Source organism: Camelus dromedarius, chromosome 5, assembly GCF_036321535.1.
Source record: "Camelus dromedarius isolate mCamDro1 chromosome 5, mCamDro1.pat, whole genome shotgun sequence".
Classification (NCBI taxonomy): Eukaryota; Metazoa; Chordata; class Mammalia; order Artiodactyla; family Camelidae; genus Camelus; species Camelus dromedarius.
Genome location: NC_087440.1, coordinates 61,708,646 through 61,721,667, shown reverse-complemented (window position 1 = coordinate 61,721,667; position 13,022 = coordinate 61,708,646). Strand labels below are relative to the sequence as shown.

Genomic DNA, 13,022 nt, shown 5'->3' with positions numbered 1-13,022 from the left:
TCATTTCACTCCTAAAGACAATTTGTCAAGAGGTTTACAAAACGAAATGGCTACAAATTATATCATCAAATCACAAACATCCATAATAAAGCAGTTCTCTAATCCTTCTCACTAAAACCAAGTTCCCACTCTGGGAAGCGAGACTATATGAAATCAACCTAACTTCAGACTCCTTTCCTAAGAATCAAACTTCAAAATTAGTGCGTTAGGGAGAAGTAATCCTAACTCAAGAGCAAAACCATCTTCAGGTTCTTTTCCTGGAATAAGAAAATAAAGTGAGCACACATAATCAGAAAAGTAGCAACTATGAAACGAAATAACTTAAAGGCAAGCAAGGATAATCTTCGCCCCCGCACAACTCCTGCTCTCTGTATAAGCAAGATTTCTTATCCAGGGAATCCTTACATGGAATCTGGCTTTGTGTGCAAAGAATTATAAACAATTTTCTTAAGAGAATACTATCCCTCATGACAGGATGACATTTTACCTCTTCACTCTTTCATTGAAGATCATGTGGAAAGACTCAAGGGAGAAACCTGACAAGGGAGAACCTGACAAGGCTTATACAGAATAATGGATATACTACTGCAATAGACAGATAATGAATGGATGGATACGTGGATGGATGGATGGATGCATGGATGATGCATGGACAACTTTGACATTGTCACCTACATAGAGAAGCCATAAAAATCTTAATCTTTCCTACCCCCGAAGAGGGGAACTTTGATGGAAGGAAATAACACTATCATCAAATAGCACACACTGGATTCCTCTGGCAAAACTGACTGAACTGATTCCTCCATCTTGAAGAGTCAGTATTTGTATCAAAAAATGATAAATTTTGAAAGCTTTTTATTTACCAAAAGAACAAAAACAGTGGTCCCATATACAAATACTACATAATTAGAACAATTATTTAAAATTTTATTTTGACCATTTACCTGCAGTTGTTGAAGAAGACTTTCATGGAGTTGCTTTATTTCCAGCCACGGCTCTTCACTAAAGTTGGGATTTTTGGTGCACTCTAAGAGGTAATTCCCTTGAGATTTTAACTCCTCTAGCAAGGATGTCAAATCTTGTGCCTTCTGGAGGAATTTCTTATAAATTTTCAATTGCGCCTTCTTCTCCTGCAAACCATGTTGCAGAGCAAAGCCCACTTCTTGTTGCTTTTTTAGTTCTGTGAGCATTAATCTCAGATCCTCCTTACTTTGCAAATACTTCTCTCCTTCCAGTAGTAGCTTTTCTTGATGGCTAAATTTAACAAAACATTTTACAAGTGAAATGACACTTAACAAAATGGAATGGCAGTTTGCTATATTATAATACAACTTAAATAAAAATCATTAAAATAACAACTAATAGACATTATTCCCTGAGACTCCTTTGTCATTAGAACATTCTAAATAGCACTAAGTTTAGCTCAGAAATCAAGATAAAAATCATTTGTAATATTAAAAATTGTTTTGTTACATAATTTGACTTGAGAGTAAGTATTTAATAATTTAGATTTCAAACTATTCCAGTTTTTATGATGTTTAACTATAAATATATTATTCTATGTTTTTCTTTTTCATAGAAGTAAAATAAATCAGCATTTAGTATATTGGCCAACTAACTAGTTTATGCTTTCTATAGCTTAAATTTAGTTTTGATGTTTCCTTAGAAACACATAAAATTTACATGTCTCTACCAAACATTGAATGTATCATTTCAGATGTGATATGAATTAAGAATTTTCACCAGAATTATGTCCATTAAATTCAGACAACATTTATCAATGTTTACATATTTGAGAATCTCTTAGCATACATATTTAAAAGCATGAATTATCCTACAGTAACACCACACAGACACTGAGGTTGTCCGGGGCGGGGGGTTGGTACAGAAGGTGAATGTTGAAGGTGGAATGAGTGTCAATTTGGTACCAAGGGCCCCACGGGTTGATGCACCAGCCAAAGTAAACACTGCCACCGAGTTATGACAGTGTATTTCATATTTGATCCAGAGAACTACTCTTCTTCGTTTCTGCCTCAATATTGTGGTTGCCGCAGACATACTTACTTTCTCTCCAACAGACATGTTATATCCACATCCAGAAGGCAGACAAAACATACTTGTTATGGCTTCACTGCACAATGAAAACCCATGGAAGTGGTGAAGCCATGCCCTTTACCTTAGATACGTGTTGGCTAAATGGAGTGTGTTGTCCCACTGGTTCTTGATATCAGTAAAGGTCTTTGGAACCAATGGAGCCTTGCTGCTCTCAGCCTGATTCATGATGGTCTGTATTTTAGCGTCCCCTTCAGGTTTTAGTAAAATGATTTCCTAAATTAAATAAAAAAGGTCTTAAAATCTCATCTGTATTACTGAGGGATATTACACATGATATCCTTTTATTTATAAATATTATTTGGAGATTCTAATTGCAGAGTATATTTCAAAATTACCTTTTCATTTTTATACATGCCCCAAACACAGAGACATCTCCTTCACTTGTATAGAACTGGTTCTCAGTGAACGTTTGTCAGGTTGAGCTGATTGCATTCCTACTCTCCTCTTGATTTTTAATTGCCCTCAAAGAAATTATATGCCAAAAGATCCCTGGAATGTCCTCTTTTCTATCTACGCCATTATTTACAAATGAAGAGTTAGGTTACAATCTGAACAAGATACTTTTATCCACCCGAGACTGGGTTTATGGCTTCCTACAGGAAAACGCAGAGTGACTCAAGATAACTCTTATTTCTCTGACCTAATTAATACCCATTCCCTGTTCTTTTCTTTTCCTCCTTTGCTCCAAACAAGCAAGTCCCGCTCTTCTTGGAAACACTACTCCAGATTCTCCTTTTCTGGAAAATCTTTCAGATATAATCCCAAATGATTCCGATTACTTCAGTTAGTCAATCCAACCCTTGTAGCTGGACTATATCTTCCTCTCTATTTAGTATCTAACACCCTTTAGGAACCATGCATCTCCACTCTGAAGAAGAGGTCCTCTCTAGCCCTGCCCTTGATGCTGCTGATGCTTCTGAGGTACTGACATACATTCTTTTTTTTTAAATTGAAGTACAGTTGATTTACAATGTTGTGTTAGTTTCTGGTGTACAACATGGTGATTCAGATATATATATATCTACACATATTCCTTTTTATGTTCTTTTTCATTATAGGTTATTACAAGATATTGAATGTAGTTCCCTGTGTTATACAGTAGGTCCTTGTTTTTTATCTACTTTATATATAGTAGTTAGCTCTGCTAATCCCAAACTCCTAATTTATCCCTCTCTTGCTTTTCCCCTCTGGTAATCAACCAGAAGTTTGTTTTCTGTATCTGTGAGTCTCCTTCTGTTTTGTAAATAAGCTCACTTATACCATTTTTTAAAACTCCACAGGTAAGTTATATATGATACTTATCTTTATCTGACTTACTTCACTTAGTATGATAATCTCTAGATCATACATTCTTTTTATATTCTAGAAAAATTCCATCTGCTGCAGCTCTACGTTATTGTCTTTATTTTCCATTCTTCTGCACTCAGTGAAGATGAACAATAACTGGACATTGCTCTCACAGAGGATATACTTTCTCTCTTCTATATGCACTAAAATAATTTTGATCCATCACAGCCCTTCTCTTTTATAAGCTCAGTCATCTGAATTTCTTCACCCAATCCACAGTGATCCTATTTTCCATTAAGAAACAAATTTCTTTTCAGTCTTCCTCTAAAGTTTTTCAAAATTAGAGTTCACCCCAACCTCCAAAATTTAGCTATACCTTTATTTTTTGGATTCTTTCCTCCAGCGGCATCCTGCCTTCTGATGAATTCAGAACCATAAGGGACTCTTTAATCCCTGTTATCCAATGAATCACATCATGTTCAAGATCATGCAAGGGCTGGACCTCGGCAGGATGTAATTTATCCTCTTCATCAGTTTCACATATTTGTCTCAATAATGTCTGGTATCTATCAGTCAAACGTGTTGATTCCATTACTATTTCTTCCTCCTCAGTAAACCCATATTCCTTCACAGAGTTGCTCAACTGGGCCATAGATTCAAATTGTTCCCTGTAAATTCCAAATGTCACCGAAAGTTTGTAAGAGCCACGATGCCATGTAAGAAAACATATTCCCAAGAAATGTATTTCATGCAAGATCAGCTATACCTCTTTCTAGCTAGAGCTTGGCAAAACAGCTCAGTTTTCTCTCCTGATCCTTCCATTTCTTTCCATTTTTCTTCTTGATTAGTCAACCACTTACTCAGGTTTCTGTGATCATCCTGGAGTCTAAAAGAACATCACACATGTTAGAATATAAAACAAGCAAAAAGTATTAATCAGAAGAAAAGGTTGGCGCAAATCTTATTAGCCAACCAGGTTTTTCTTACTACTTTTTTTGGTATCCTTTAGAGAAAATTTAATTTGTAACATTAAAATCTGAAAAATAATAACCTATATCATAGTGGAATTCTAATGAGCCATATATATACATCATAAAAAACTGGAAACAAATGGAAAATACTTTTAGACTCTCCCCAGAAACTTTGTCATAATTTGAAGAATTCTCCAAACGTCTACACTCCTAGAGCCAAACTGGGATTTGAAAGTATGTATTTTATTTTTGAAATTTGTGTGTACTGTGTAGCCCACTGCTAGCTGTACTGAGGCAGAGAATATATGAAGATGCCATCAGCAAATATTTCATTAGTCATCACCCTTATTTCCTACCTCAGTAGCTGCTGCAAGTACTCATCAAGCTCCTTTGCTCGTGCCTGGCATAAGGACTCCATTTTTTCTAATTCAATTTCTTGACTTACAATCCAACTGTGAAGATTCTTAAAATGTGCTTTGGGCAGATGCTTCTTCACATGATTCAGTACAGTTCCCACCTGCTGTATTTCACTGCCTCTTCCTTCAAGAGTCAAGAAATCCTTAAGAAAGACAAAGTCAATTATATCCTATAGGCAAGTCTAAGTATGGTCCCTACCACCCCCGTGACACTTTTCCAACATGGTATATAGACATGCCATCTTCTTAGCATGCTATATAAAAGAAGGTCTATGAAGATATGGCTAACTCCAATGGCCAATGATCAAAAGACACTTTATATTAGTTCTACAGTGTGTGTGTACATTTGCATTTGCATCTGACTTTCTGGGAATCACATCAAGCGAAATAATGCCAACATCTGGGTCAGTGGGAGTAAGACCCGGAAAGCCACATTTTCCTATCTTGGCTCTGCTCTGCTTCACCTAACTACTTGCTCCTTTCTGGCAATCAGTATGTAAAACTAAATAGCCTGTTCTCTATTTCACTTTGTCCAAATCAGGACTTTATTTCAATGTTTGCATTTCAAGGTTTGAACATCAATTGCTGAGACTCATGCAATGGGCAAAGTTAAAGGAAAAAAAAAGTTGGGCTATAAACTAAAAAAGAGAAGAAAAGTGATTCTGTGAATAAAGAATGGTATCATCAAAGCAAGGAATGTTTAACATCATCGATAAACTTGAGAGTATAATTTATCACCAAAGCCTAAAGTACTTGATAATCTACCCTAAAGTGATCAAGTATTAAGAATGCCACATGCATTTTAAATGCCCCAGGCACTTTGCCTCCTATTTCAGGCTACCTTCCAGTCCACTCCCATCATCAGTGTATCAAAGTTCAACTGCAATTTTTGAAAGAAATATGGCTCAGAAAAGACTTTATAAAAAGTCAAGAGATCTCTTACAGAAAGTAACGGGACTTCAAAGTTCATATTAGGTAAAGTCTTTATTTTATTCAAATATGATTTTAACACAACTGATTTCACCAGCTAACATTAAGTTAATGAGCATCTTAGAATAGCTGTAAAAAGAGATTTTAAGTCAGTTGTACCCTTACCCAGTAAACCCAGAGTTTCAAAACATTTGGGAAAAGGCTAGGTTTTTTGGAAATATTATCTCTATGTAGGAAAATAACTAAGGCAAATCTCCTTATATACAATTCTGTCTCCACTATTTTCATTTTGATAAATTTTGATTGAAATGTGTACATGTTGTCTTACAGTAAGTTTTTGTAGCTTTTGTTCCATACTCTTTTTTGTTTCTGATGATTCAAAACACTCCTTAAGGTTCATTTTAATGTTGCCAAACCAGTCATTAAAGTTCTTGCACTGATCTGCAGGAAAAAAACAAAAGAAGCTGTATTCATTTAAGGAAGACTTCATACATCTGGTTAAAGTAAGAGATTTACTTGCTTCCCACACCATGGGTACAAGGGAGTGTAAAATGATAATAAACTAAAACCTAATTTTGAGGGTTAATAGAGGTCTGCATGATAATTGTGACGTATTTTCTACACCAAACCTCCTTTCCAAGTATACAGGACACCCAAAGATACCTGCAGAGGCTCACAGGCATGTCCCCAGATTCACTGACCACACTGAGCAGGTCAAATGCTAGGACCCTGGTGAAATACTCCTTCATAAAATTAAGATCTGGGACTTGAACAAAAGAGATGTTATTTACAACAAGTATAGATCAGTGAATATTTGCTCTGAAAAGATTTATCTTAATATTATTTCCTTCAACAGAGTCTGTGCATCTCTAAGTGAAGCTTAGATTAATTAGCCTTTGTGTTCACGGTACTATTCATACTTCAAGATTCCCAGAAACACGGTAAGAGAAACACTGCACTCACCATTCAGTAACTTAGAAAAGTGATCTTGCAAAACACTTTTTTTGGTATTAAATAAATCACTGACACTTTCATATTGCTTTTTTAATTCAGAGAGTTCAGGAGTCAGACAACCTATTTGATTCTCCAGTAATATCATACTGTGCTTCTGCTGTAGAATTTGCTGTTGAATCTCCTAAATATACAAACAAACAACAATTAAGTCTTAAAATGGGCTCAGTTTACACAAAGCATATTAGGTATCCATTGTTTCAGTAAAAATCTGGATGATTTTTTATTGGGTGGATCTACTTTCTCTTAGCCAATAAATGTATAATGCGATGCAATTTCGTATCAAATAATTACTGTCCACAATGCAATTCAAAAGTGAAGCTGTTAAATACAAACTGTTTTTCTGAGTTTTTCCCCCAGGCTTTCATTTTTATACTGTTTTTATAATAATTGTTTTTATTAACCTCAGGAGGACAAGACCATCAGAAACAAGTGTGAAAATAAACCTGAACCACAGAAGAGAAGATGCTGGGAAGTACCTCGAGTTTAGTAAAGATCTCCAAGCTGTCGGAAGGAGACAGAGCATTTAAGAGGGACTCAGTCATTCCAATCTGGGTCTTGGCTTGGTCGAGATCCTCCCTTAGCTCAGCTGTGCTGCCACTGAGCGCACAGCAGTTGGATTCACCTGTTAAACGCATTTTCACACTTTCTATCTTGCTCAAAATAGAGGACTCCATGACCTGAAATCACGAAATATATAAATTACTGTAATGGACTTTATTTAACTGGATTTTAAGACAACTGCATTGCTGGAGAATGCGTTGAAACTTTGCTTCCTTTCAATGTGAAATAAATTCTTCTCTCTGATTCTTTGCTGTTCTGTATCACTGATACAACAATTCAAATATTGTCTTTAAAGAAAAAGAGTAACATGAAAACCTGAAATTGATGGTCTGATTTTTTTTTTCTAAGAGACTAACCCCTAAAACAGGTTTCTCTAACATACCAGTTGAGGTGCTATCTCAGGGTGCTCATCTGAAAATATATTAAAAGCATACGGAAAAACTTAAATAGCCAGCATTTATTAAGTGATTATTATGTACCCAGCATCATGGTGAGCACTTTGTGTATAAAACACAGGCTTCTGAAGGATAAGCAACTTGCCCAAGACCACAAAGCTGGCAGGTGGCAGAGCCAGGCCCTCACCCAGAATGCCTGACTCTAGAGCTCACATTCAGGCATTTTGCATTTTGATTTAAATAAAAGTCTAACAAATCTCTTCACACAATAGAAAATCTCACTTGGGGCAATCTCTCTATTTCTCCATCCAGCAACAAATCAACCTGGTACCACTTGAGCCATATTGCCCTTTCTATGCCCAACACACTCCTGAGGAGACCCTTGTTACTTTACATGGAAGCAGGGTAACACCTCCCCTCTGCAAAAGAGGCCTGAGAAATAAGTGAAACGAGAACAAAAGAATGCAAAAAATACTATTCATTCTAAAATAGGACAAATAGAATAACCTATACTGACTACTAAAAATTTGGTTGGACAGACATACTTATGGCTACTAAAGGGGAAAGAGGATGAGGGAGCGATAAATTAGGAGTTTGGGATGCAAATTACTGTATATAAAATGGATAGACAACAAAGTCCTACTGTATAGCACAGAGAGCTACATTCAGTATCCTTAAATAAACCATAATGGAAAAGAATATGAAAAATAATATGAATATATTATACCTGAATCACCATGCTGTACATCAGAAACTAACACAACATTGTAAATCAACTATTCCTCAAAAAAAAAAAAATTGGTTGGACATAATATAAGAAATGAATAAAGGTAAATTAAATAATGATCCTAATTTTATTTTAGGTTTAAGAATTAGAATTCCAGTTTATGAATATTAGTTTAGAAGATACAGAGCATCTTTAATTGCAACTTTTAAATAAAAATTCTCTTACCTGTAATTCAAGAGGTATCTCACTGCTTTGAAGCAGAAACTGTATTTTTGCCACTCTTTTAGAAAATTCTGAAGGTTTTTGTTCATGGACTTGTAACTCCTCCTAAAACACAGTGTTAATGAAAAACATTTTTTTATTTTATATCTTATTTCCTGGTACCCTTAATTGCTACTGAAAATATATAGAAAATGAAAGAGCCTTTAAATTTCCCCTAATCACTTGTCTTTGACAGAGTCCTGGGAGTTACAAGACTAAGTGTCTTCAAGGGCTAGGCAAATGTCATAACTGAGTGAAACGTTCTAACAACAAGACAGTAAGAGGGGCTGGACTTATGCTACCCGAGAACGCAGTGCCCGCCTAGAGGCATCACTGCTCATAGATCTGCACGTATAATCTGCATACATAAACACGTATAAACTTTATGTGTTTACATAAAGCCAATACACACACACACACACACACACACACACACACACACACACACACACCCCCCACATGCTGGCAGATGTGGCCCACAGGCTAGCAGTCTATATTCCTTAACTTCAAATTTTTAAACAACCTGTATCTCAAGACAAATTTAACGGATTCTTAGTGATCATTTGTTCCACTTAGAACAAATTACTTCATGACTATCATAATATACCCAGGAAACTCATAAATCTCCACACATTTTGAAAATATTTTCCAAAAGTATAAAAATGGATATGTGAATTTACAAGTGAATAAAATGACCAAAATTAGAGAAAAAATGAGATTTGAAGCCTTACACCTGACATACTGTCAAGCCATCATGCACATACGCATACATTTCATATCCCACTACATCACATAAAACTGCCAAGATTTGGCTGGTTTTTGACCTTTCTGTAGTTAATTCTTTTTTTCAGTGGGGGAGGCGGTAATTAGGTTTATCTATTGCTTTTGGTGGAGGTACTGGGGGTTGAACCCTGAACCTCATGCATGCTAGGCATGCAGTCTACCACTGATTTACACCCTTCCCACTAGAGTTAAAAGAGATAACTTTAATTCTTTCTAAATGGCAACACCTGAATTGACTGTTTTAAAAATTAGCCTTTTTTGAAGCTCTATAAAGATTTTGATACTTAGCCTAGTGTTTTTCTAATCTTTCTGAGGGAAGGCTTGATTAAAATCATGAAGACTGTCCATCATGATCTAGATCAGAAGTTAACAGTCTGAGGGCTGGCACTGTTTTTGTAAATAAGCTTTTGGGCAACCCAGCTACATTCAAGCATTTACATATTCTTCATGACGCTGCTTTCATGCTACAACAGCAAAGCTGAGCAGCTGTGACGGTGACCAAATAATTGATCTATAAACCTGAAATTACTATTCAGCCCTTTAAGAAAAGTCTGCCAATCCCTGGGGCCTAGATTGACCACCTAGAAACAATTATGCATTTTGATGATATTCTTAAAGATCCCATAAATCTTATGGAAACTTTGCATAATAGTATCTTAAAAAATAAAACATAAAATAAATTATGAAGGATTATAAAGGAAAACAATTACATTAGGTTAGTTATAAAAATACTACAAATAATTTATACCATAATAATATATATGTTTCTCTATTAATACCTTAAAAAATAAGATCTAGCAGTGGACCTACTAAATACCATAGTTTCTAGTGACAAGGGTAATAGCTGCAATAACCAGAAAATGACTTTAAAATATCTGTAATTTTCTTGATAACAATTGTCACATAAAATGTTCATCCTACTATGTTTGCTGACTATTTTCATGGTTGAAACACATATTACATTTTAGTTAGACATTCATGGAAATAAAGATGCAAATGAGATTTTTTTCCATATGAGGTCATTCCACCTACGAAACTCCTGGGTGTCTGCGAACCCCAGATTAATACTACCTGCTACCATCTTCCTAGGTGTCACCAAGCAAACGACAGAGTTCAGGTCCCACTCAAGGGATAATGAAAGAAATACAAGATTTCTTTGGTATTTCTCTACCCCGCTTCAAGAAAGCAAACTTGATATTAAAATGTCAACTGTGTACAAAAAGAGCATATATTTTATCTCTGTTAAATTACCCTCAGTTTTTCTCTTTCTTCTTCAGTCAGTTGATGTAATTCTATTTTTTGAAGGGCCTTTTCAGTCCACTCATCGATACCGTTTTTTAAGTTAAAAAGTTTGTCCCATAAAGCTAGAGCTCGACCAAGATTTTCATAGTAGTCTTCTGTCTTCTCATTTATCTACCATAATTAAAAAATAAAAATAACACATTTAGTGGTGAAAAGTATAGGAACCACTGTTTCAGTCAAACACAACTTTTTTTAAACATAACTTCAAAATAAAATTTTAGACTACTTTTACTTGCTTTATTCATCAACAAAAAATTTGCTTTAGCATATCATGTAGTTCTTTCTTTAACAGAAAAAAAAAATTTAGCTGGTTTGCTGCAGCTTATATGCAATTAAAAGCAACAATCTAAAATAATTTTAAACCACAATAAATAAAAGATGCTTTAAAAAACCCAGATCAAGCTATAGCATATACAAATTCTTAATTTGCAAGTCATAAAAATACCATTACTACTCAACCAAAAATGTATTAAATAAATATAAAGTTGAACATCAGTATCCTGCACAGATGGGTAATAATATTAACTATTTTAAATGAGTCGAGTATGCACCTGTGTATCGAAAGACTATAGATCCATTTGTTAGTAGTACCTAACTCTGGAGGTAAAGTTAAATCCTAAGTCGTAAACTTCTTATTATTTGAACATTTTTCTAATGAGCACTTTTGAATTTTATAGATAAAAAATATTAAAAATACAAAAGAAAAGATCAATTTAATTGTTAGAAGATAGAATTTCTAGTCAATTAAATTATAACTTACATCCAGCCATCTATCCACAATAATATTAGCCTCTTTCTCAAAAGGAGGCTCTTCAAAGGTTCTCATTTTATTTAAATGAAATTGTAGATTTTTGCAGATCTGGTTAATCTTGTCTACAATCTCTAAATGTTCATTAAATTCTTCTTTGACAACTTCAATCTGTAAAAAAGATATGAAACATGTTTTGATATACTGACAGATGAACTGATAAAGACTTATTGGCCCACTTCATCAATGAAAAGTTTTTCGAATCCTAGCCATCCGGTTTAATAATAATCCTACACCCCAATTTCTTGCCCCACTCTGCATGATGAAATATCTATAATGGTCTAAAATCACGTTTCTTGTCTATGTGAAATAATACTCTACCCCAAAAAAGGCACCTCCACTCAGTGGTATATAAAAATGACAGGTCATAGATTCCTCCAGTGGGAATCATCTTTGTAATGTCAAAGAACCTAAGCGCTCATCTGAATAAAATGGACAGAACTTTAAAAAATCTTTAATATGACTTCTAGTTTAATCTTCCATGATTCTAACTCCAACATCATTTCTAACATGGAAGTTGTGAAAAACTCACTATCTTATCAAAAGGCCAATGATCTTGAACTAAAACATAAAATTTGAGCGTTGAATAATGCAGTCTTAATGTATCCACTCAATTTACTAATCTTACATAAACATTTTTAATGATTATACAAAATTTGAAAATAGTGATTTCTCATACACAAAAAACTAAAAATTATACACCGAGGGTTGACTTCCATTTCTGGGAATATGCAGCAGACATAATTTTCCCTATTCTTCCCACTAAGTACAATTAAAAACCCTGGACATCATATACAAAATAAACCTAAGACTGAAAAGCGGAAAATTCAAGCAGGGAAAACAGCTGGGGGCATCAGCTCCTGAAGACGACCTGGTGGTGAATTCCCTGCATTTTCTTTTTCCATTAGATATCCCAGATTGTGTGTTGGAGAAGCCAGCACCTGGTAATACCAACAGATATAGACCATAGACCAAAAACGCTCCAAGAAAAGCCTCCTCTCTTCAGCCAAAGAACCAGAACACAGCAACCTAGCGGCCCGGTGGTGGGGGAATAAATTGAGAGTTCAGGATTTGCCGTCTGTTTGATTTTAAAACTTACCATATAGGTACAATAATAAAGATTACATCAGTTGGCAGAGGGACAGACACATAGATCAATAGATCAAAGAGAACCCAGACAAATTCACCAAACTGATTTTTGACATAGAAGAAGAAGCACTTCAAAAGAAGACTTCAACATATGGTGCTGGAGCAATTGGATATTTATAGACAAAAACATGAAACCTGACCTAAGTCTCACATCTTATACAAAAACTAACTCTAAATGAATGATGGACTGAAATGTCAATCATAACACTATAAAACTTTTAGAAAAAAAAATAGGAAAAACTTTTTAGCATCTGGAGCTAGGCAAAAACTTCTTAGATTTGACACCAAAAGTACAACACATGA

General features: G+C 34.9%; 1 protein-coding gene across 9 annotated transcripts in view; it reads right to left on the bottom strand.

The window, feature by feature from the left end:
• The window catches only part of SYNE2 (spectrin repeat containing nuclear envelope protein 2), a 413,158-nt gene that overhangs the window by 148,034 nt on the left and 252,102 nt on the right, over nucleotides 1-13,022 (bottom strand). For all 9 annotated transcript variants that reach the window (XM_064486012.1, XM_064486013.1, XM_064486014.1 and 6 more), the window contains exons 33-43: nucleotides 11,523-11,681; nucleotides 10,712-10,873; nucleotides 8,642-8,743; nucleotides 7,210-7,410; nucleotides 6,683-6,854; nucleotides 6,048-6,160; nucleotides 4,730-4,932; nucleotides 4,169-4,288; nucleotides 3,779-4,070; nucleotides 2,177-2,328; nucleotides 945-1,254 (exon numbers count right to left, since the gene is read on the bottom strand). In XM_064486012.1, the coding sequence (XP_064342082.1) occupies nucleotides 945-1,254; nucleotides 2,177-2,328; nucleotides 3,779-4,070; nucleotides 4,169-4,288; nucleotides 4,730-4,932; nucleotides 6,048-6,160; nucleotides 6,683-6,854; nucleotides 7,210-7,410; nucleotides 8,642-8,743; nucleotides 10,712-10,873; nucleotides 11,523-11,681 (1,986 nt within the window). The remainder of the gene's footprint in view (nucleotides 1-944; nucleotides 1,255-2,176; nucleotides 2,329-3,778; nucleotides 4,071-4,168; nucleotides 4,289-4,729; nucleotides 4,933-6,047; nucleotides 6,161-6,682; nucleotides 6,855-7,209; nucleotides 7,411-8,641; nucleotides 8,744-10,711; nucleotides 10,874-11,522; nucleotides 11,682-13,022) is intronic.